This window comes from Magallana gigas, chromosome 4 (genome assembly GCF_963853765.1).
Source record: "Magallana gigas chromosome 4, xbMagGiga1.1, whole genome shotgun sequence".
NCBI lineage: Eukaryota > Metazoa > Mollusca > Bivalvia > Ostreida > Ostreidae > Magallana > Magallana gigas.
This window is the reverse complement of record NC_088856.1, coordinates 40,316,656-40,342,062: the sequence shown is the minus strand read 5'-3', so window position 1 is coordinate 40,342,062 and position 25,407 is coordinate 40,316,656. Positions and strand designations below refer to the sequence as shown.

General features: G+C 34.9%; 4 protein-coding genes across 6 annotated transcripts in view; 2 read left to right on the top strand and 2 right to left on the bottom strand.

Annotated features, from left to right (window-relative positions):
- Positions 1 to 25,407, top strand: part of LOC105347601 (inhibitor of nuclear factor kappa-B kinase subunit epsilon) — a 384,423-nt gene that overhangs the window by 283,888 nt on the left and 75,128 nt on the right. The gene's annotated exons all lie outside the window — the stretch shown is intronic.
- LOC136274789 (E3 ubiquitin-protein ligase TRIM71-like) lies at positions 335 to 3,730 on the bottom strand. The gene is made up of 2 exons (XM_066082433.1): positions 3,572 to 3,730; positions 335 to 2,981 (listed from the first exon to the last, which is right to left on the bottom strand). The coding sequence occupies exon 2, from the start codon at positions 2,979 to 2,981 to the stop codon at positions 1,263 to 1,265; it is 1,719 nt and encodes a 572-aa protein (XP_065938505.1). The 5' UTR covers positions 3,572 to 3,730; the 3' UTR covers positions 335 to 1,262.
- Positions 8,634 to 11,643, bottom strand: LOC136274292 (uncharacterized). The gene is made up of 9 exons (XM_066080731.1): positions 11,499 to 11,643; positions 11,240 to 11,299; positions 10,507 to 10,874; positions 10,321 to 10,380; positions 10,019 to 10,105; positions 9,780 to 9,830; positions 9,597 to 9,659; positions 9,250 to 9,327; positions 8,634 to 8,774 (listed from the first exon to the last, which is right to left on the bottom strand). The coding sequence occupies exons 3-9, from the start codon at positions 10,867 to 10,869 to the stop codon at positions 8,715 to 8,717; spliced, it is 762 nt and encodes a 253-aa protein (XP_065936803.1). The 5' UTR covers positions 10,870 to 10,874; positions 11,240 to 11,299; positions 11,499 to 11,643; the 3' UTR covers positions 8,634 to 8,714.
- On the top strand, positions 12,359 to 15,570 carry LOC136274801 (inhibitor of nuclear factor kappa-B kinase subunit epsilon-like). The gene is made up of 7 exons (XM_066082456.1): positions 12,359 to 12,541; positions 13,013 to 13,141; positions 13,685 to 13,814; positions 14,349 to 14,439; positions 14,540 to 14,630; positions 14,891 to 15,055; positions 15,356 to 15,570. The coding sequence occupies exons 1-6, from the start codon at positions 12,446 to 12,448 to the stop codon at positions 14,939 to 14,941; spliced, it is 588 nt and encodes a 195-aa protein (XP_065938528.1). The 5' UTR covers positions 12,359 to 12,445; the 3' UTR covers positions 14,942 to 15,055; positions 15,356 to 15,570.

The window sequence follows — 25,407 nt, the reverse complement described above, 5'->3', positions numbered from 1 at the left end:
GAGATTTAATGTATATTTTTTTTTATTTTAATTTTTAATCATTTATACCATTCCATTTCTCATGCATTATTCATAGTCTGAAATACTTTGAATCAAAATAAGAAAGTAAATTCGAATAAATTTACTGTATTTAAAATATGTAACGTTATTAATATAGCAATACTTATAAGTAGTCTATATTTGCTGTATAATTATATAAGAATCAAACTGAAACTGTCAACCAGTTTAAGGAAGATTAATTTTTGTTTGGTGCGTCAAGAATAACTTGAGCTCGCTACAGTACTGTAACATCCTTTTAAAAAAGCCGGGTATGTTAAGTTGTGTAATGTTGAAAAGCGTATTTGAGCATGTTAAAAATAACAACAGTCAGCGACCATGCACATGTACATACATGTACTATATAAAGTGTGGATAGATGGCTCTGAACATTCAGTCATAAATTGAGTCATATGCGATTTTTTTCATTGAGTTTTAGTGATTGTGACGTAATATTTTGATTTCGATGTTCGTAGTAGTTGTGCAACATATCAGGTCCGTCGTCCCTGATTTAATGAAAAGACTGTACTTTCGGCAGCTTCGTTTTAGGAGTTTCCTCCCTTTGTTCTATTAAATGCTGTTCTTTTACCTTTTTTAATTTCTGTGTACCGTTTGCGTGTTAATGAAAAAACGTTTTAGGTTTTTTTCTTCTTTTTAATAAAAAAAAATTTCTTAAGATGAAAATACCAGGCAGAAATAGCTTCCTTAATTTTAAAATCTACATTGTCTGTGAATCAAACGAATCTTTTTTGTCAATGCATTTTACATGTACATGTAGTAAGATGTCAAATATGTACATCTTATTCAAATTCATCAATTGATGAAAAACTGAAAATTAAATATTGTTCTGTAGTATTTTTACATTGTACGGTTTTGATATCATTGTATTTCGTAAAACATTTGCATTACTTCAATCATTGCTAGATGAAATTTAATATATGTATTCCTTTTGATAACTATTTTCAAGATTCAATCAAAAATTGAAATTAAGTATCTAATGGCTAAAATAGGAAATATAATACATGCATTTTTATTTGTCAATTGTTTAGCAATTAATATGATTCATTATATTTAACTTTATAAACATGCACAGGGTGAAAAACGCTAACATGTACTAACGTACACTAATACTGTATGTACCAGTAATTGTACACTATCACAGTGTTGTTGTTACATTGTCTCACAGCATACACACAGTACCGAATTGATGTATGGATATATAATGTTCACTGTAGATACTTGTACACTCTCACAGTGTTTGCAACATCTCCCACCCAGAGATTGTTCTCATCGTCCACACACACACTACAGGGAATATGTACCCCTTGTTGTGATGTGAGTAGTAGAGACAAGAACTGACCGTCCTGATCCAGGAGATGAACTGTTTTACTGATAACATCACACACCAGGATGTGACCGAGTACATCAGTACATATTCCAAAGGGATTAAACCCTGACCCCTGACCTGTGTAGGAGAACCTGTGTTGTCCGGATTTATCCACCACCACTACAGCATGTTTGTTATAGTCTGATACACAGACATCACCATTGATGTTTTCTGTGATGTAGTCTGGACGACTATACAGTTCCTGTCCTTTGTTGTCTCTCTGTATGTTCTGTATTTCTGTCCCTGTCTTGTTGTACCTGGTGACTTTAACCTCTTCATACTTCCTCATCCCCACCAGCATGTTCCCATTGATGTGGGAGGAGTGTAAACTGAATGGTGTCCAGTCTCCTGTTTTAATGAATTCAGTGATTGAATTATCTGGTGTTATCCTATTGATGACTTTGTGGTATTTTTCTGTATAGATCAGACCCCCGCCCTGTGTGACTGTGTGGTAGCCTTCAGATTCACCACTGGTTCGTATCATCTGTAGCTTATTCCCCTGTAGATCTGTTTGGAAAAGGTTACCTATATAATCACTGACCCAGAGTCTGCCTGATTTACCCAGTGATATATGATATACACGACTAACACCTGGTACTTTGAACTCCCTGACCTTGGTGACAGCAGAAGACAGAGACAGTGTTTGTTTCACGTCAGATTTCTCTCTGTCTTGTTTCCCTGTAAGTTTCAATTCTGTAGAGGCAGTCTCCATGGGTTTTATTTTTCTGTTCTCTGGTTTAGTGTTAGGAACAGTTATTCTACCAAGCAGTTTGGCAATATCTTCCTTGCTGTATTGACCAGCAGTAAATACGGGTGGGACTGGTTTGAATGTTTCTGGTATGGGTTGTATCATTAGGTTTTCTGATTTGAGAGCAAATGTTAAATTGTCAATATCCGAGGAAGATAGGTAGCCATAAAAATTTTTGATCAATTCATTGAGATAGTTAATGTAGTCATGCATTTTTTTATTTTGACCGCTTAAAGTTTCTAATAATGACTGTTCTATTTTGTCGACTTGTTCCATTTTTTCTGATGTGACTGTGTCTACCAGCTTTTTCACAGACTCAGCTTCAGCCTTCATAGATGTTCTTATATCTTTCATGATCTTTTTAATTTCTGTGACATTTCCAACAATTTCCTTTTTCAAATCTTGAGAAGTAGGCTCAAAATAGCTTCGAATTTTGGTAATTTCTACATGACAAAGCGAACATTTTTCAGCAAAGACAATTTCTAGGTCGGTAAACACATGGCCGCGGTGTTCTTCTGTGGCTGTGCATTTAGAACAAATGGGAATCTGGCATTGCTCACAGAGAAGATCTATGTCTTTTGATGGGTGGATCTTGCATTTCTCTACAGGAAGTTGACGTTTGCGTTGTTTATAAGGGACCACTTCATGGTTCTTTGTTTTCTTATTCTTCTGATGTTCATCTCTGCATTGTTCACACAATGGTTGGTGACAGTCATTGCAGTAAAACTGGCAGTTCTTCTCACAGTCTTCAGTGCCACACACCAAATAATGCTGGGCGTCGGGTGGTTCTAGGGATTTAGATATTTCCATCTGAAATAAGAAAATTTGAATAGAGGTTTATCAAATTTAGTAAGGTTATAATTAGCTTTCATTTACAAATCATCTTTTACTTATAAATACAATGAAACAGTGTAGATACTCAACATAGGTATAAGGTTTAGGCATCGTAACCGGGGGGGGGGGGGGTTAACCCCCCCCCTTTATTATTTGCAAATTTATACATAACCATATTCAAAGATCAGTATAGCCCCCCCCCCCAACACACACACACATTCAATTTGCTTTCGACGCTATACGAATATTTGTAAACAAACATTTTGGCCGATTAGGCTTTGTTTACACCAGTAACGGTACAGTTATAGAATGACACATTTCTTTACAGATGCCAAAGGATCGGAATAAATTAATTGGAAAACTTCACAGTGTCTCGAAATATAGTCACTACTTTCGGTTCAATAATAAGGACAAGCATTTAACTGTTTAATATATATTATTATCCATTGTTGACTTATCCATCTTGATTATGAATATGAATTATATGTCAAATGCTGTACCGTCATGAGATATAAAAGATATTTAAAATTTTAGACAAAACTATTCTTATTACATATGTAACTTACCACTTGAGTCCTGAATCAAGGTAACGCCCTGAGATCAGAGCGACTTGTGTAATTTACTTCCTGTTTATAGAGCCAAAATTAGATTTAAATCTCCTGGTGTTCTACTAGATGTTCAAAGCACGTATACAAAGACGTATACTGTGTAACTGATAATAAGAACAATCTGTTAACATTTATATTACCTATGAACTTAGGATCAGTCTATGATTTACGACGATTATAATGTTACAGTATGGGTTTTTAGTAAAACCATTGCTCAAGTACTCAAGGTAAAATGAAAGTAGAAAAGCAGAAAAAGGCCAGTGCGAAAAGATCATTTATAACGCCTGCGAAGTTTAAACACTGTCAGAATGCATTTATGTAAATTAAATTGATGAATGAGCTTTTCCTCGCCCAGGTCGGGGTTTGAACTCCATCCTTGCAGAATCAATCTCCTCGCAGTGAGCGGCCATAGCTATGGGCAGCGGAAAGGGCAAAAAATACATTTTTACAAACTCAACGATAAACTAATTTCAGCAATCTAAAATAATATTATCAATGACCATAAATGCAAAACAAACAGTCTTCTTTGCAAAATAAATGTACATAAAAATCAACCAAAGGTATTTAAATACAAATCAAACACAAAAAGTAAAACCAACAGACATAAATGTAAAACGAACATACATCAACATGAAACAAGCGGACGCACAAATAAACGCCAGGTGGCGTTTTTTGGAAAGCAATATACGTCATCGATTATTGGAATCCGGGATGGTTCGCACCTATTTTGTTTTGCCCTGAGATGTTTCGCACCTGCCTCGGGGCGAACCATCTCACTGTGTTTAGATATTTTTCTCGTATTATCATTCCTCTGAAATAAATTATTACCTATACAAGAATTGAAATATGTTTTTAAAAAAAACTATTGAAACAGTGCTTGTCTTTATTCATGCACGGCCAAGAAAGCGTTCTTGCTTGATTAGGATTTTTATTTACTAATTTTATTAAGCCATGTCGTTTTATATGGTTCAGAACAAGAGGTGTGAACCGTGTTGTAATAACATTTATAGCCTGTCTTTCACTTGAGAATTACCTGTATTTTTATAATGAAAAATTTGGGAATGTTAATTACAAATGTAAAATATCATATTGTTAGCATAGCTCTGTTTTGGGGATCATTTAATTACATAAATTATCAGCTTAAACTTTACATTACCCACCCCCCCCCCCTCCCCTGTATCCATTTTTTATGGAATTATATCCATTCAAACTCGTTAAATATTTTATTTTTATCCGACTTTTTTTTATTCTATAAATTGCTTATTTACCGGATGGCAGTAAATACAAAATTTACAAAGTTGTCAAGTTGTAAATTTTGCATTACTTCCACCCAGTAAAATTAAAGTGATACAAAATGCAACAAATGACTGACAAAGGGGGGGGGGAGGGGGGGGGGCTAGACTGATCCTCAGAAATATTGAGAGAGAAAAACCTAATTCCTAAAATCATAAAAATCCTAATCCGTGGGAGAGAGGGGTGAGGGTGGGGGGGAGTAAACCTATACTTCCAAAAGAAAAAATCTAACCTACATTAAAAATTATTTTCCCCCAAATCATAAAAATCTTAATCCGTGGTGGGGGTGGGGATGGGGGGGGGGGGGCTAGTATGCCTAAGACTCCAACTTCTCAATGTTTCAAGGTACATTAAGGAACAATTATATTTCCTGCGAGAAAAAGTGTGGGGGGGGGGGGCTGAACCGTCTATTCTGCTATGTGCCTAATGGTTAGGTCTAACTTTGCAAAAAGCCCCCCCCCCCCCGGTTCCGAAGCCTATGTGTCGATAAGCTTGAAGTATTCTGATACATGCACTTAATTTTAATTCACAATGTACATATGTCTTGTAGCATTTTAAAAATGGTTTTTTTCCAGATATTTGTATATCATCATGTTTATGGGTAACAAATAAATTACTTTTTTTATATAAGACTGTACAATATTTGATTATACATATGTTTTCATCCGAATATGAAATTTGGAACAAATGTACGAGTATAAACAGGTCATTAAAATATTATTTATAATTTTAAATAAATCATAATAAATCAATGGGAATGGAAATAATATTTAACCCCACTTTTGCTATAAGAATAAGACTGGTAAAAATCGTAGTTAAATAGTGGATGCAGTTGGGTAATGTAAAGTTCAAGCAGATACCGGTAATTTATGTAATTAAATGGTCCCCAAAATAGATCTATGCTAACCATATATACATGTTCATTTCTAATTAAATCAACACTCCATTACATTACATTATAATACAGTCAGATGTTTTGCTCCGAGGCAGGTGCGAAACATTGACGTGGGAAACATCTCAGGGCGAAACAGAATAGGTGCGAACCATCCCGGATTCCAATAATAACGTATATTGCTTCCCAAAAAACGCCACCTGGCGTTTATTTGTGCGTCCGCTTGTTTCATGTTGATGTATGTTCTCTGTTGGTTTTACTTTTTGTGTTTGATTTGTATTTAAATACATTTGGTTGATTTTTATGTACATTTATTTTGCAAAGAAGACTGTTTGTTTTGCATTTATGGTCATTGATAATATTATTTTAGATTGCTGAATTTAGTTTGTCGTTGATTTTGTTAAAATGTATTTTTTGCCCTTTCCGCTGCCCATACATAGCGGCGACCACGCGGCAATCTATACACAGGCACGTAGCATTAGCCCCCCCCCCCCAACTTTTTTGCGGAGCAGGCACGTAGTATTGGGGCCCCTCCCCCACTTTTTGAGCCGCAAAGATTTTTCTTAAATTTACATACAAAAAATTGAATTAACATGGAGTTGTCCCTCCCCCACTTTGATGGGACCATATAAAAATTGAAGTGATCAATGAAATTGAAGTTAAAGGTATACTTCTCCCTAGTGACATCCTGCTTATCAAATTATAACTTTTATACGTAGCTCATACCATGCTGTGTGCTGTGTGAATAAAGAAAAATCCTTGTATTTTTTTTTTTTGCGTTTTGTCTATATTTCTTTTAATGAGGTTTGCATGGGGCACTGGTTGATAGAAATGTGGATAAAAGTATATTATAATCGAAATACTTTCACCGGTTTAGAATTTTCAATTGTTACAGTATTTGACCAAAAAATACGTTTAAAAAGTTTTTGGAAAGGTAAAAACTATAAAAGCCCCAGCGATATTCGAACACATGACTAAAATATTTATGAAACTATACTTGATTTTATTGGGTTTTTTCGATAGGAAGTACGTCACAATATGGAGGTGTCCCATACAACGTTTACTTGCTCAAATGAGCCGGTAGATGTTCAATTTGAAAGAGCTGAAAAGAATTAGACCAATGTCATATATATAGTGTTCAAATTGGTACTTTTTGACGATTGGCTTGAAATGTGCTCCGTTAATATTTCAAAATAAACAACTGTACTTAGCCTACGATGCTTCATACGATAAATATTATCAATATTCGCGACAAACAGTCGTTATATACTGAGGTATCATTTATTTAAAATCGATAGGTCCAAAAGTTTGTGGAGTGCAGTTTTTTTTAAAGGTACGTTGGAATATTATTGCGTATATATTCGTTTTGGCGTCTAATGAAGAAAGAGCGTATTTCATAATTCGTCGGGTATTTTTTTTTTATATGTAATATTTGTAAATCCAAGAACATTTAGTTCCCGGGCTGCGAATTTTAACAATTTCACAGTATCCGCAGACATCGCAAATATGTGTCGAAAGCAATAGAAATACCGGTAATTGTTGGTTTAGAGTAAAAATTCAGTGGCGGATCCAGGATTTGAAGGGGCGCCAGTTTTAGGCAGGGGGTCTTGGCAAAGTCCTGGTGAGGGCCCAGAGTGTAAAGCCCCCTGAAGCTCCTGGATTCTAGAGATGTTGTAGGGTACAAATAAAGTCTTCAAATGTCGACTTTTGTAATATTTCTTCTCGTGATTATACTTAAAAGTAATAGAATTGTTTAAAATCTTTTAATGTTTGTTGATTTACGACCTGCAGTAATTCTATCAAAACCCTCTGCCTTGCAGAAATACCTGTATGAGAAACATTAATTTCTTTTATTTTAATGGAGGCACAGGGGGGCAAAGCCGCCGGAAGCTCATGGATTCTACAGATTTGTTTAGGGTTAAAATGAAGTCTTACAATTAAGACTTTTGTCCTATTGTGATTAAACTTAGAAGTAATAAAACTATTTTCATTTTTTGAATTTTTTTTTTGTAGATTTGAGACCTGCAGTAATCCCATCAAAACCCTCTGCCTTGCAGAAATATGAGAATTTTCTTATTAATGGATGTAGATTAATCAGTAAATTAAGATCAATGGGACAATGTAAATGAAATTTTTAAAAAGATAACCATACACCAGCTTGTAATTAATCGTTTTTGAAAAAGGGGGGGGGGGCAGACTCATCAAAAAAAATCTTGATAAGCAAAAAGAAAAAAAAAAGGTTACTTTCCAAAATCCTAATCCTTGGGAAAGAGGAGGGGGGGAGTATAATTTTAACTTCAATTTCACAGTTTATTCCCTCATTTTTCATTTCAATTTCTTACATTGGTCCCATAAAAATGTTGTGTGGGGGAAGGTAACTCCATGTTAATTCAATTTTTGGTATGTAATTTAAAAAAAATGTTTGTGGCCCCCTGATGCTACGTGCCTGTAGTATAACCAATTACATATACTTGAGGTAAGCGACTGGTCACATTTGAAAGAGCGTGACAAAATCAGCCTTTTTAGTCTGTACGTTACACCATTAAACACACACATGTTGTTCATGCTACACAGTTGAAATTAGTCTAATGTAGAGAAATCCCTTAAGTTTCTAAAGATTTGATGTTTAAAACTCGCAATTGTATATTTATTTTTGCCAGAACGAGTATGATTTAACTTTATTTTGACAATTTTACAGGGCGCGCGCGCCGAGGGCGCCCCCTTGAATCCGCCAAATGAATGAAAATTGCTCTGTAATGGGACCATGTTAATTAATTTGTAGATGAACACGTACAAATGACAACTGGAAAGTATTATGAACTTTGTCTTTTATGCTATGAAATGTTTTCTTGGAAAGAGAAATAAAACAATGAATGTTGTTAATTTTTTTTATTTAAATAAAAATATTTAAAAAGTTTAATGTCTCCTCCTGCAGCACCCAAAACAGCAAGCTAGAAGTCGCCTGAAGATGTTTGGCTGAAATAGAAAATGAATACATAATGGGGATATTATTTCACGAGGTGTAGCTATTAAGAACTTTAATCTTCAACAAGTCTTTAAAAAAAAATATGAGAAGCTGAAATGTAACACGCATGCATTTATTGATTCTTTATGAAGCGATTCATTACAATGCACGTGCATGGTTATATGATTAAAACTTTGAAGCTATTCTTTCTCGTTTCAGCTTCATTGATATATGCGGCCATCTAATATATACTTATATATCGATGACCTTTGCCGGGCAAATTATTTCACAATTACGTGTGTAGTTACAAATAGCTGGTCTTTAGCTCCCGGTCTGAAAAAAAAATTCGGATGGACGACCTAAAATTGGTACTATCCGAACCTTTTTTTCCATAGCATTAGCTATGGAGATTTACATGTAGTACGTTTGATTTACATTTTAACATTAGAATACTTATTCCTGTGTTGAGCTTTATTTCCTTCTTACCTTCTTAGAGGACCTTAGTGGAGTAACCACGGCCGCTGAGTAGGCAGACTGTATCGCCATCTTGGACATCCTTCTGGCCTTATAACAGATATAGATGTTCATATGAACAATTGTCAATCAACAAAATGGTTCATATGAATAACAACTGTACACATCGGTATTAATTTATCGATTCATCGATCATTATTTAGGTCATGTTGTATACTTTGAATTAACCAGGTGGTAGGAAATGCAAAATTAATATATTGTTAATTGTGTATCTATTCACAATTGGCAAATCCGAAGTTTACAATAAGACAACTATCTCGGAAATGTATCGGTTGATATATGCATATACGTATGATCACCTCTAATGTTATTCGCTCCTCAGCCAGAACTGTTTTGATGGTCAGCTCTGACAATGCACGTGCCTAAAGAGAGAAAGTGTATATATATAGAAATATATAGATATATAAATTAAAACAACTCGATTAATCTGTAATTTTGATTGTATATTTCAACAAAAGGTGGACACGTCTTGATTGCAGTACCTCTTCTCTAAGAATTATCTCCCCCGACTCTGCACAAAGTCTGGACAGGGCCTGTAAACCACGTGACTATGAATTATTTAGTGTTTAAATTTGTTGTGATAATTATTAAGTGTTCAAATTTGTTGTGAAATTTATAACAAGTATAGATTGCTGAGAATATTAACCAAATCTAAATATGGAATTATATAATGACATGATGAAAATATGATTAATCTGATTACAATTAATCATGATCATACCGCCTGGTCCAGTTCTTTGTTGTTTGCTTCCTCGTCGTCATCACTGTCATGGTCCAACATCATCGATATCATCGAACATTTGTTCATCTACATAAAAACAAGGAGCACTTTTCCAAAATAGTTTAACTCTCTCTCTCTCTCTCTCTCTCTCTCTCTCTCTCTCTCTCTCTCTCTCTCTGTGCATAAAAGTCCAACTAATGGCCTATTAATTCAAATAAACAGACTGTATTTTTGCAAAATAGTGTGTTCAATGTAAGAACCGCCGTACACTAATATCTGGATCTGATAACAATAAATCATACCAATGATTCTCTCCGTATGGTCGATGTAAACGAAGGACCCGGTATCTCCAAATCACCGGTCTGTTGAAATTTATAAAATTAGAATTTAAGTAAATAGAGTAAAAAAAAACCACAATGATATAAAAAATGCAATAATTCCACGTATCAATAATTGGCAGTTCAACAAAACGATATCTTTATAATTACCTTGGGTTTGGCATCGTTCTCTAAATGTTCACAGGCTTCTTCTGTTTGCATTAATCCGAGTGCCTCAATTTTCGGGGGCATGTCCTGTGTCCCTAGGGACTCGGTTTTGAGCTCTTGGAACAGGTGAGGTGCCCCTGTGTGCATGTGCTGGGCCTCTGTGGACACGAGCCGTCCCTCTTCTGCGTGGTGTGCCTCTGTGGGCACGTGCTGAGCCTCCATGGACATGGAATGTGCCTCTGTTGACACATGTTGTGCCTCTTTGGTCTCGACCTGGGTCCCTGTGGGCAGGGTCTCCCGAGGCAAGGATTCGCTGAGGGCTTCTGTGGACCCCTGTGGGTCATCAACGGTTTTGTTCATCTCCATTGTTACTGTCAACAAAATTTCATGAAAAGATTTTTTGATAAAACAAATTGCATTTGAAATTGACATGGATATAGAAATGACACGGAATTCGGCAATAATCACGGCATTGTTTCGTTGCAGTTGTTCATATTATATAAACATTTATTTATTACATTGTATGTAAAACATGTATATTTTGTATCACATATTTAATTTGAATTAATAACTATCGTAAGTATGAAAGTATTAATGCGAACGTACTTGTACCAATTAATTAATAATACTTTATTCCTTGTAATATATTATAGAGATATATGACATATGATTATGATTTTTAGAAGTTATGGATCTTTGGAAGATATTCGATATAATATAAACTGTACATATATACCTGCTCAGAAAATATTTCGTAGCTTTCACAACTTTGCTGATGAAATTGTTGATCTCTATTCTATGAAATATTGAAAGAAAGAAAAACAATTAAATAAAACTGAAAGGATGATATTTCACCATGGAATACACTTACAATTATAAAGTATATTAAATTGGTTAAGAATTTAATTTATATATCAGACTGAGTTAACTCTCAATTTCTTCAAAGATTATTAAACATTTTGTGTGTGCGAAAGAAGGAAATATATAATACCTACCGCAAATGGAACAAGAATCACCAATAAGCTAGGTGCCTATTATGACGTCATTGCTTAGTGATGCGTCACGTGTCTCACAATTAAAAGGACGGTAACTCTTACATGAACCTATTATCGATTATTCCCCTTCCTATAAATATTGATTTTTCCCGTATCCTTTTTTAACTTATGTAGAAGGAGTTATATAATTGGATTCGAATAAAATCAAACGATTTTTTAACCTGTAAAAATTGCAGGTACCTTTTAGAGAGGTTTTCACCATTATTGTATGTACAGATCACATAATTTTTTCAAGAGGGGGTCATTATTTATTTATTTTATTTCAATTTTTTTCTTTTTTTTCTTTTTTTTTTTTGGGGGGGGGGGGATATTTAAATATTCGTTAATTAACTACATGTGTATGTTAAACTTTGAATTTTCCAAACGGGGTGATGAAAATATTTTTTTTATAATTTTAATTTTAAAAAAAATCATCTGTTTAGAATGTATATTATATTGGTAAAAGTGTAGCTTTTTTTAGTTATCGCCAACCAAGGATAAAGATCCACGGTGTTTCTCTATTCTGTTGATATCTAGCTTACGAAGGCGTTATAGCAGAAAACCTTGACTTTACACATGAATACAATACAGTAATGATTGACGTATAACATTGTGTATGTAATGCGTATATGTCACTATATACCATGTTTTAATAAAAAGGGGGTGTCCAAGAAATACATTCAATAAGTTATTTACAATGTGAATTCAATACGCCTGAATTTTCTGGTGAGTAAAGGGGTACCCCCTCCCCCATCCCCTCTCTAGATCCGCGCATGCAAATTCGTGGGATTTTTCATTTGTTATATTTATAGACGTTACCGATGTGAGAGTTGTTTCCCTTGAAGATCTTTGAGAGAAAAAATGGAGGACAAGTTACGTTTTCCAAAGTAGGCGATATTTTGTTAAAAATGAGCACATATCGTGCCACTGAGAATTATGTGTATAAAACAGACGAATGTATCGGGCGTGGTGCCACTGGCGATGTATACAAAGGTGTACACAAGGTAAACGCAGACATTAAATATTTCTACTTTCAGTTTCACTTGAAACTTAAGTTAAACTCTGTTTTTAAGACATATTACATACTAGCCTTGTTCAGTTGTCTTTAAAAGAATAAATACGTGTATCTTCATTGTTTAATTTTTATTCATTGTACAACTATTTCAACGAATACTTTTTTTTTAGAATTGTATGTACTACTGTACAATACAATCAATAGAATTTAGGCAATCGCTCACTGTATAAATGTACATGGTTTAGTGTATAGATAAATCAAACAAAATTAAGCCTTTGATAGTTTCTCATGCCAGAAATTTCACAAAATAAGCTATTAGGCATGTACCTTTGTATTATGCTCTTAAAATCGTACATGTAGGTAATTGAATATGCATAGCCGAATCTAGTTTGGATGATTATTAGCCTTTTTATTTATTATTTATTTGATTAATTAAACCAGTATGTTTTGTTACTTCCAGGTTACGGGGGAGCATTGTGCCCTCAAGCTCTGTGACTCGCGCTTCACCCAGCAGCTCCAGAGGGAGGTAGAGGCCATGCGCCAACTCCAGCACCCCAACATCACCAAGTTCTACCAACTGGAGTATGATGTGTGTATACAATAATATACTTAAAGTTATTCTTAGAACTTGTAGAATATATCATGGGCATATATTGGATCAAGTAAACTGTTATGATAGACTTAATGTGAATTTCTATTGCACACTTTATTGCAATTAATGTGTTTAAAGCATTGCATTACACATGTATATTTCATGCTCAAACAAGTAAAAATGTCAAAAATCAAGTTAACATTATTAACGTGGCTTTTTACATGATGTGATTATAGAATTTAATAGAATAAAAATGTGACATGATATATCCTATATAATTCTCATTTCATTGATGCAGATAGATGTCGACAACCTAATAGATGAAAGTAAATGTTAATTGTATCAAAATATTGTAAAAATTGCATCTAAAAGTCAAATCTATTCACTATCGTTTTCTTCTTTAATTAGAAAAGCAACTGTCAAAATCACATCACACGCTATGTAACTATGATCTTCTACACAGTAATATCATTTACATGTAGTTGTTTGAAAAGAAAGACCCATCGTTATCAAATTCGTTGTTTTTTTTTTCAAAAATAGAAGGAGAGTGCCAAACCAATCCTAGTGATGGAACTGTGTGAGAAAGGGAACCTGCTGGAGGTACTAAGGGAGCCCAGCAATGCCTTTGGTCTCCCAGAGGAAGAATACCTCAGATTCTTTAGTCATCTAGGTGTGTATGCATGGTACCAACTTATCTGTTTTTACATTGTAGAGTGCACTTACAAAATGGCAATACAAGCAGTTTTACTGTACGCATTTTTTAAAGACAATTTTATTAATAAGTAGTACTAATTATTTTGTCATTAAAAAAGTCTTAAATCAACAGAATAACAGTAGTGAAAAAGCAACCCTGTGAGGTCTATGATCAAAAATGTTTTTTCTTGAAAAATTAATCAAGGGAGAGAGGTGTGAAAAAAATAAATAAAAAAGGTCGCGTGAAGTTAGAAAATATTTCATCATTGTGTAGGATTAATCTGTGTTTGATTTTAGCTTTCTAGATACATCTAATTGTATCAAAGATATGGCACTGAAAAGTGCATATATTTTATTTCAAAATGATATGAAAATTTGTATTATGTTTTATGTATATGTTCATTAGGCCAAAAAAGTTAATGATTACTAGGTTTTTATTCACTGCTGCATGGTTCCAAATCTTATAACACTAGAATTCTTAAAAAATCAGTAACTGTTGAAATTTTTGCAGTCTCTGGCATGAAGAACCTTCGTCAAAATGGATTCTCCCATCGTGATATAAAACCCGGAAACATCTTAGTGTGCATAGCAGACGACGGCAGGTATGATACAAAATATTCCAAAAATATGGCTCTCTGATGTATTTGATGGTGATGCTAGAGTAAGATATGGAGATTTTCATATTATTTTTTTTACAAACTGTTATGTCTACAAACTGTCTGACTTCGGGACAGCTAAACCTCTCAAGGATGGAGATTTCTTCCAGTTTTTAGTCGGAACAGAAGAATACTTGGTAAATAAATTTTATATCGATGATAGAGTTCTCTAAAATTTTTATTTCAAAAATTAAACTGCAATTTTCACTTGAAATCCATTTTCTTGTACTCTTTATAACTACCTTATAAACAACAACAAACAATGATCATAATTTGAACCATCACTTAAAAATTTCTATAATAAACAAGTACTTGTACATCAATGCATGCCTTCTGGTCGTTTTTTTTATTAGTATTATAGATGCAGTATTGACGGATAAATAATTAAAAATTTCAGCATCCGGACATCTTCAAGGCAGCCTTCATTGAACGCCACAGACCGCGGTAGTTTGACATCTCTGTTGACTTGTGGAGTCTGGGAGCCACACTTTATCACACCGCCACTGGGAAGGTTCCATTTCAGCCATTCCATTGGCGCGGGGACAAACATACCATATAAGCTGTAATACTCTCAATCCATCCTATACAATGATTACATTAAAAAAAATACCCCCACTCCACCACCCCCCACACCCCATAGAGTGACCCCCATTCGAAAAATACTTTTACCCTACCAACACCTTTTATTAGTAACTACCACAAGAAAATATACCCCACTGCCATCCCCTTACCATACACACCACATCTTAGAGTGACTACCGCAAAATGCCACCACCCTTGCTATCACTCTCATCCCACATTTTACAATTTGTATCAATATCTGTAGTCATTGATTTTAAAGATTGTTTCTGTAAATTTCCAGGTTTCAAATGATATCCCATCAAGATCTGGGAGTGATATCTGGTGAACAGACATCTGCCACTGGAGATATCATCTGGTCCAAAGAGTTGCCCCAAACCTGCAGGCTATCAAAGAAAGCCAATTTTTAAATTATTATATAGAATTTGTGTGAGAGCAAGGACACTTTAAAATGTACATGCACATGTATTCTTCTCTTGTGAAAGTTATCATGGGGATCAAATAAAATCACTATTGTTCATGTTATTTTCTGAAGATCTGCATAAGAGGTCATAACGTGTTTGACTGATCTTGCATTGTCAAGTGATTTAAAGCTATAAAAAGTAACTTACTTTATCCAATCAAAAAGCATGTTATAACTCACAGCTATATTTAGTTAGGTATCAAGTAACAAACTCAACATCACCTGTCAAAGCTAGGGTCAAACAATCTTAATTAAGACGCAAGTACTGTAAAAAGTGTTATTTGAAAGGTGTTTTTTTTTTCGCCCCATGTAATTTTCACCCTTCTACACTTGCAAACAATTTCTCTCCGTCTTGAATTTGCCCAGAGACAGTTGTGTTTGAAGAGATATAATTAGAGACATTAGAATTTGCCCTGTCTTGATTTTGCCCACTGACAACTATGGCAAATGGGGCGAAAATAAAATGGACCAGGGCGAATATTTCCCTGTATACAGTGTCTGTGAGTAGAATTGAAGACAGTGAAAACAGTACATGTGGTGATCAGCCTCAAACAATGTTTAATTTCATCCACAAACAGTGTTTATTTTCATACACAGTATATGATTTCATCCATAAACAGTGTATACTTTCATCCCCACACAGATACCTCAGAGATACATTGACCGAGTTCTTGGTTCGTCTGCTGGAATGACATTTGCATCAAATCCCGTACCAAACATTCTAACAAATATTCATGAGCAGCTTATGAGAAGCACATGAGAATATAGTAAGAAATATATGCAAATTAGGTAGGAATTCATTTTGCTCATGTGCAGATTGTTAGTCTCTTTTAGGGAGGAAAATACTAACCAAAATGCACATGTGCAAAAATTTGCTCACCTGATTGCTTATGAGCAAAATTCTATTCGAATTGCTCACGTAAGCAACAGGCTATACGGATACACTAACGGTGGATTTTTTTTTCTAAGTTCAACTTCCTCACGTGAGCAAGAGGTTGGAAAATTGGTCAGTATATGCAGTATCGATGTTAAATCAAAGTAAAAAAAAAAAATAGGTCCTTTTTTCTCACGTAAGCAATTGCAATATTCTGTTTACACCCCCTCCCCCACCCCGTCTTTTTGTAATGAAGACCAAACTGTCTGGTTTTTTGTTGTTGTTGTTTTTTTGGGTAAAATTATATTCTTTTATTTCTTCCTGAATTCTATTATTACTCAACTTACTATTTAGATATGAGTATCTGACAAAAACGCTTGATATTGTGATTTTTCGTAAGCTGTTTGTTTCTACTTTAACTTTTGTTTTAATGTAAAGTTACCTGCTTGTCTGGTTTTCGCTCCTGCCCAAAACGAAGTAAAAACGCAGTGGCGGGGGAACCAGACTCCGCTACGCGCGCGCTCATTGGTTGGTCAATTGCCAGCCGCCAATTTTCATACTCGATTCCGGCATGTTGTCTACCATCACAGATGACGGAGAAATGAATTAAAAAGGGAATTATCGGCATTACCGGTTAATAAGGTTAAAAACTACGTTGTCAATGGAGTGTTTTAGTGTGAAAAATCCACGGTTGAACAGAGGACGAATCTGAATGAATGAATCGAGTGTCGACACCCCTGCATCTTCTGTATGACATATATGGCAACATTATGTTAAATTGTACATGAGACTCACATGAGCAACTCGCGTGAGGAAATCTTGTTAGTCCTCAAGTGAGCTGCTCATGAGCAAATCGTGATAATGTTTTGGTATGGGATGTTGACTTTTGATGGATTTTTCGTAGCAGCTCATGATCTGTTACAGGAGCACAGACTCTACCCCTTCTCTGTCGTGGATTCAGAGCTTTATTATATCTATATGGACCTAACACACATGTATATGCTGCCTTTAGGGAAAGTTTTATAAGATGTAAATTGTAACTTAAGGTTTTTGGTTCTACCCATTGTCTTTGTTTTAAGAAAGTTTGTTCACTCTCTCTATTATAAAAAAAAAATCTTGAACTTATGACAAACGCATAGCAATGAATCACCTTTAGTTAATGTTTTAGAAAATGATTAAATGAAATAAGATGATTTTTATTAAAAGTGTATTAGTGTAGACAAAACTAAAGCTGAACGTATTGATCTCATGATTAGAGTCTCTGGTGTAAAATCATAATTTTCTAGCATTACAATGTACTACTGTAACAGTTACTGTAAACTCTCTTGTATTATCATTGTCAACCATTTTTAGTTTTCTGTAAAGTATAAACAACAGTCCACCAATTATCATATATGTAATTCCAGTAGGCATTTATTGAACCATGTATAGAAGTTATTGTAGAAAAAACCAAATGTTTCTAACTTAGTCATCAATCAATTTAACAGTATGATAGGTATTGAACTTTTCAGTTTTCTGAGTTCCTGAAGTGCGATTAGGAACATACCTACACCACATTAAATCACCATGCTTCATGTTTCACAAACAGGACTCCAAGGAATCTGTTTCTTTGGAGGAGTCATACAGGTCCTACCAAGTAACCTCAGCGGAGGAGCCTATTGTGGTGTTACCTCTCAGAGAGGGGACCTCGCTCACTACAAAGATACTAATGGACTCTATAGTCAACCTAGTTAATGGTAATGTGTCCAAATTTGAAGGCAATGTTATATATTTATACATTAAACTTTCTTTTAGCTTCAGTTCACTTTAAACCTATCTTTTGTCGTATTCTTAATCAGATTAAAACCCTATGAGGAAATTTGGGTTTTTAGTTTTTTGGTTTTTTTTTTGCAGAATTGAATCATAAATTTGAGAGTGAGGACAGCTCATCGCGTGATGAGGACTACTGTGCGGCTCTCTCCACTGCAATGATTCTTAAAGCCATCAGTCAGCCAGTGTCAGCGTGTCTGTTGTTAAGTAAATCATCAAAAGACTGCTGGTACTGGTTTTTGTCTTTCAGCATGTTCAGTTTTCTCAACAAGTTTGTTGTTAACGTATGAAATATGTCAGCAAAGATCTTCTTTTTTTTTAATAAAGGTATGCATTTTTTAAAATGTTATTTTAAGTGCTTTTTTGGACTAGTGACCAACAGTAAGAAAGAGAAGCGAGACACTTGTAATCATGCAACAATAACCAAGATGAGATAGGAATACATTTTGAGTAATATTCTGTAACTTATATTTAGTAAATTGAAATAGTTATACCTAATATATGTCAATAGAATACCAAAATAAACTCTGTCTCATCATTCGACAATAACCAAAATGAGATAGGAATACATTTTGAGTAATATTCTGTTAGTAACTTGAGTGAGGAAATTGAAATTGTTCTACTTAGTCAATAAAATACCAAACTACATACACGGAGTAAGCCTTGGCGTAGTAGTTGTGCCTCCCCGAGTATAACACTGACCCAGACAGACTCCACAAGACATCCATTGAGTGAGCCTCTTCCTCCACATTTGAGTTCTCATCTCCATGCAGCACCTGTCGATTGTCTCCACCCTCTTTATTTTGATTGACAGCCGACTGAGCGGAGTAGTACGAAAGCCGAGAAGGATCATTCGAGATTCGAGATTCAAAATACGAGATTCGAAATACGAGATTCAAGATTCGAAATTCGAGATTCAATATCGAAATTAACCAATCAAATCAAGGATCTGAAAATATGTATCCTAGCGACATCAAACTGTTCTAAATAAAAATCATACGTACATGCTCTTATATATAAATAAATGCTATGTTCACTTCTCCCTACCTAACTAAATAATTATTTGTATTTACTTTTACACAGAATATCTAAGTAGACTAGTAATAATGCAGTGTGCTTCGCGGATCTAAGTGATTTTGTTTTCCCTGGTGCATTTCCACCTGATGCGTTTGAACCCTAAGGTATTTCACCACCAGTAATAGTTTAAAACCCGGGTTTATTCACCCCTTTTGTGTAAAAATGCGGTTATGGTAGAGAACTTAATAAGCGTAGCTTATTTTTTCTGTAGGGGGTCCTAGGCCAATTTTAAATAATTTTCCTATGTAAATTTAATAAGCTCCAATTTTCCCGAGGAGGGGGTCCAGATCCCCTGACCCCCTCCTTTCTAGATCCCCGCATGAAGATTAGTACATGTATCTAAATAATCTAAATATAAATAATCTGTCCTGTTTCACTAATAGATATAAGCATTACTTATCGTTTTTATGTATGCATACAGTGATACACTAGTACTATGATTATAAACAAAGCATTGAGATATTATCACATCATACGGAATTATTAATAAATACAATTTTTTTTCCTTTTCCTCAGTAAACAACTTATTATAAGTCTTACTTTTGGAATTGTTTTCAATATTGAAGGATACCTACTCTCTACAATTAAAGGTAGGGATGATAGGGTGCCAATTTGTTCACATTGCCGATTTCTTGTGCAGAGAACAGTAAAACTTTTTATTTGATTGTGCATGAATATTTCAAAATTAATTGTTGTACATGTATTTTGTTATAATTCATTCATTGATATATCAACAAAAAAGAATAAAAGCATTTGCTTCACAGCCAAGTTAAGTTTCTCTGTAGTTTCCAACCCCCCCCCCCCCACCCCCCCCCGCACCAAAATGGACAATAATTACATGAAAGTCATACAAATGTTTACTTTTTTAGTAAGTAAATCTCTAAAGATGTAAATAAGCACTGCAAACAAAGATGTGTGTATTTAATATACTACTACATTACACTTAGCCAGATAAAATCAGGATGAAGCTACAAGGGGTGAGTGGTACAAATTTACCAATTTGTCGCCATACACACAGAACACCAAATAAAGAAACTGTGAGTGGTGTGTGGAATGCATAAAAGATGGCGGCAAATTATTTCAAATAATCAGTGCAAAAACCCACAAATAGGCTGTTATTTGTTACATATCCTGCAAAAATTTGTAATCGTTACATAACATAGCCGATTAATTTATGTGTACATATGGTCAACGTACATGTAATTCTAATATACAAGAAGGCGGACGTATCAGGCGGGGATCCAGAAAATTAAATTTGAAAAATGATCGGTTGAATTACATTAAATGCTTTGAAAATTGTTTTAAACTATCGCACGGGTCAAAATGCATGATAGAAGCCATGTACAGTGTAATTGGAAACTTTCATTTTATATCAATATGTAGTATTACCTATTATAACAAATGAGAGTATAGCACAACTGCCATAAGCAATACATGTCCTTTACCGGCACCACCTCACTCCCTATAAAAACAAGAGGCCCAGGGGCCACATCGCTCACCTGAGCAACAATTGCCTTAATTCTGATCAAATTAGCTTTACAATATCAAAATATCTTGACAACGGAGTACAGTAGATCTTGCTTAAAAAAAAATTGAAAATCTGCCAATTTTTATCCACCTCTTATTTTTTAGTAAAGCCCCTTTTGTTGTTGTACCTGTAAGAAGATTTTTCTCTATTCCTATAAACCCCCCCCCCCTTTTCGTGGCCCCACTATTCTCTAGGGAATCATGGTTTCATCAAACTTAAATCTACCTTTAATCTCATAACCTGTGCTTTCACACTAAGTACTGAGTTTTGGACCGAAAACTTTCCCAGAATATTTTTAAGGATTGTAAAACTTGATCCCCCAATTGTGGCCTCACCCTACCCCCGGGGACCATGATTTGAACAAACTTGAATCAACACTTCCTGAGGATGCTTCCATTTTAATTTGAGCTTTTCTGGCCTAATAGTTTTTAAAGAAATTTTTTAAAAGATTTTCTCTATATATTCCTATGTAAAACTTGATCCCCCAATTGTGGCCCCACCCTACCCCCAGGGACAATGATTTGAACAAACTTGAATCTACACTTCCTGAGGATGCTTCCATTTTAATTTGAGCTTTTCTGGCCAAACAGTTTTTGAGAAGAAGATTTTTAAAGATTTTCTCTATATATTCCTATGTAAAACTTGATCCCCCAATTGTGGCCCCACCCTACCCCCGGGGACCATGATTTGAACAAACTTGAATCAACACTTCCTGAGGATGCTTCCATTTTAATTTGAGCTTTTCTGGCCTAATAGTTTTTGAGAAGAAAATTTTAAAAGATTTTCTCTATATATTCCTATGTAAAACTTGATCCCCCAATTGTGGCCCCACCCTACCCCCGGGGACCATGATTTGAACAAACTTGAATCTACACTACCTGATGATGCCTCCACTCAAAGTTGAGCTTTTCTGGCCTAATAGTTTTTGAGAAGAAAATTTTTAAAGATTTTTATCTATATATTCCTATGTAAGACTTGATCCCCTAATTGTGGCCCCACCCTACCCCCGGGGACCATGATTTGAACAAACTTGAATCTACACTTCCTGAGGATGCTTCCATTTTAATTTTAACTTTTCTGGCCTAATAGTTTTTGAGAAGAAGATTTTTGAAGATTTTCTCTATATATTCCTATGTAAAACTTGATCCCCCAATTGTGGCCCCACCCTACCCCCGGGGACCATGAATTGAACAAACTTGAATCAACACTTCCTGAGGATGCTTCCATTTTAATTTGAGCTTTTCTGGCCTAATAGTTTTTAAAAGAAATTTTTAAAAAGATTTTCTCTATATATTCCTATGTAAAACTTGATCCCCCAATTGTGGCCCCACCCTACCCCCGGGGACCATGATTCGAACAAACTTGAATCTACACTTCCTGAGGATGCTTCCATTTTAATTTGAGCTTTTCTGGCCAAACAGTTTTTGAGAAGAAGATTTTTAAAGATTTTCTCTATATATTCCTATGTAAAACTTGATCCCCCAATTGTGGCCCCACCCTACCCCCGGGGACCATGAATTGAACAAACTTGAATCTACACTACCTGATGATGCCTCCACACAAGTTTAAGCTTTATCGGCCTAATAGTTTTTGAGAAGAAGATTTTTGAAAAATACCAACAAATTTTCAATAATTCTCAATTATCTCCCCTTTAAAAAGGGCGTGGCCCTTCTTTTGAAAAAACTTGAATCCCCTTCACCTAGTGGTGCTTTGTGCCAAATTTGGTTGAAATCTGCCCAGTGGTTCTTGAGAAGAAGATGAAAATGTGAAAAGTTTACAACGACGACGACGACGACGACAACGACAACGACGACAGACAACGGACAAATTGTGATCAGAAAAGCTCACTTGAGCCTTTGGCTCAGGTGAGCTAAAAATGAAACAATTGTCGTTTTATTTGCCTAAATGTGTGTGGTTCAAGATTTTTCTAAAGGACATACCCGATTAGAATTGAAAAAGAGTCGTACTTTTTGGTTATATTTTGGTCCATTTTGGTAAATATATGCACCAGCGCAGCTCTAATTTATATATAATCAGGCCATAAATTCAAAATATTTTCAAAAATTAATAGCTTTAAATCCAGTGGATGAAAAAAAGGAAAGCAAGTCGAACTCGATGAGTGCTAATACCTGTGTTGAATGAATGGTACAGTAGGATATGCGCAAAAAAGTCCCGTCTACTCTTTCCTACCCTATATTTATTGGAATATTAAATCCGCTTATAAGAGTCAAATTAAAAATCAAGTATGGATATGTACCTGTTTATCAAAAGTAAAACTACTCATAATTTATCTACAGTGCATCGTTATGGAGCTACACAGAAAGTTTGCCGAGCCAACTAAAAAAAACCTGGAAAACGAAGAGAAAACAAAGTTGGGATAGAATAACTGGCAAACTAATTAGGACCATATAGCCCCCCCCCCCCCCCCCCCTCTTGAAATGTATATACTGAAAACAGATTGGAGTACAACATCCGCACACAATTTAAAGAACATTTCATGTTTTTTTTATCATTTTCGCTAGCTAATGTAAGACATCACAAATACCCCAAACCCCCTCACGGAAAAGGAAATGCTAGGTGATGAGAGAGAGAGAGAGAGAGAGAGAGAGAGAGAGAGAGAGAGAGAGAGAGAGAGAGAGAGAGAGAGAGAGTCGATGTAAATCACAGGTGCGCTAACACCGTTAAAATTAAAGCTTGCTAGTTGGTCTGCCCTACCCTAGCTACATGTACCTCCTCTCTTTTCTCCTTTTAGAGGCTTAATTACTGTCTATATATGCTTGTAACAAATCAAATCAATTTCAAATTCTAAATCAAAACTGAATTTGACAATACAAACTCTCTCTGTGTCTGTCTGTCTGTCTGTCTGTCTCTCTGTCTCTGTCTCTCTCTCTCTCTCTCTCTCTCTCTCTCTCTCTCTCTCTCTCTCTCTCTCTCTCTCTCTCTCATATCGACAATGGCATTGCCATACCCTACAATACACTATTCTTATCTGGATTTTTGTCTTTGAGGTTGTAAATCATTATATCTTCTATGGTTTAAAACTTTATCATAACCTATATTTTGACATGTCGATTATTTCACTGAGTTTCGTTTCATAGCTAAAACATTTAGATTAAACAGATATTTCTTCGCGAGCCGATTTTTACACAGTTGGGGCGAATACACTTCGGGTTAAAATTGTTGGGGGGGAAATACATACAGGGCAAACAAAACCATTTAGATTCGCAAAGCCAACAGTGTTATTTCTAATTTAATTGTTTATACTGTGTGGGGTTAATTCATCAATGTTAATTTAACCATTTTATAACCACTATATAAGAGCTATTAAGACATTTATTTGTAGGAAAGAGCATGTATGAATGATCTTTATTTAGAACAGTTTGATGTTGCTAGGATACAGGTTTCAGATCCATGATTTGATTGGTTAATTTAGATATTAAATCTCGAATTTCGAATCTCGAATCTCGTATTTCGAATCTCGCATTTTGAATCTCGAATCTCGAATGATCCTTCTCGGCTTTCGTAGAGTAGGACTCCTGCGGAGACCAGAACTGGACCTTTTGTTCGGTTCATTTTGGTAATGGAGTTGCTGCGTCTTCCAGCTGAACTGGAGTAAATTGATTAGATTGCATTTATTTATATTATTGGGAGGGTTAATGAGAAACCTATTCTCTTTTGAGAAGTGGACAGGCATAGCCTACATCCACTTCTCTTCGCAAGCCCTCATATTTTGATTCTGGAAAACGTATAAATGTCGGAACCGAAGACGGTCTACGCTTCGACCCATGTTTCGACTCTAGTTTCCCTGAATTTTCGTAACAGACCTATTATTTCTACATTTAAAACATTATTTCATCCATGTATTACAAAAAAATCAACACTAACCCGCTGTCAAATCATTTTCCTAACTTCTACATCCCGGGTTTAAATTTTGTGTATCGCATTGTTTATCTAGGTCAGCGCAGATTAAATGTTTGTGTTTCGGATAAAATTGGAAACCTAATAAAGACAGTAATGTAGAAAACGTTACTGAATCAACTTAACCTAACAATGTACAAACAAATACTGAGTCACAAAATTACAAAGTTGTATTTGTTCCCTTTTTAATAATCTCTTTTGGTGACAAATTTGCTCTACATCTGTTTTTAACATAAAAACAAACATTGATTAATATAGCAAGCAACAAAGATTAAAATAAAGAGATTTTTTGTTTTCATGTGCCACAGTTACTTATTTAATCGTATGTATTTTGTTAATTTGTCTGAAATTGTAAACCCACTACTTAAACCTCTTTAAATTATAAGAAAAATATCTTTAATCTAAAGTCTACAATCCGAACAATATTTTCCGTTTTTTCCGACTATAATATTTTTACTTTTTAAACAACCTGTAGCGAGATGTCTCATAATTTAAACCCGGAATGTAGAAGTTGAGAAAATGGTTTGACAGCGGGTTAGTGTGGATTTGTTTGTGATATATGCATGCATTAATGTTTAAAATGTAGAAATAATAGGTCTGTTACGAAAATTTAGGGAAACTGGACTCAAAACATGGGTCGAAGCGTGGACCGTCTTCGGTTCCTAC

Bases quoted from the DNA above. Each gene is read 5' to 3' on its own strand.
- LOC136274789 (XM_066082433.1), bottom strand. From the start codon at position 2,981: ATGGAAATATCTAAATCCCTAGAACCACCCGACGCCCAGCATTATTTG.
- LOC136274292 (XM_066080731.1), bottom strand. From the start codon at position 10,869: ATGGAGATGAACAAAACCGTTGATGACCCACAGGGGTCCACAGAAGCC. The intron at 10,381-10,506 runs GTAATTATAAAG...AAATTTCAACAG, and splicing joins AGAACGATGCCAAACCCAAG to ACCGGTGATTTGGAGATACC. The intron at 9,831-10,018 runs GTATGATCATGA...CGTGGTTTACAG, and splicing joins ACAAAGAACTGGACCAGGCG to GCCCTGTCCAGACTTTGTGC.
- LOC136274801 (XM_066082456.1), top strand. From the start codon at position 12,446: ATGAGCACATATCGTGCCACTGAGAATTATGTGTATAAAACAGACGAA. The intron at 13,815-14,348 runs GTGTGTATGCAT...AAATTTTTGCAG, and splicing joins CAGATTCTTTAGTCATCTAG to TCTCTGGCATGAAGAACCTT. The intron at 14,440-14,539 runs GTATGATACAAA...TTTTACAAACTG, and splicing joins TGCATAGCAGACGACGGCAG to TTATGTCTACAAACTGTCTG.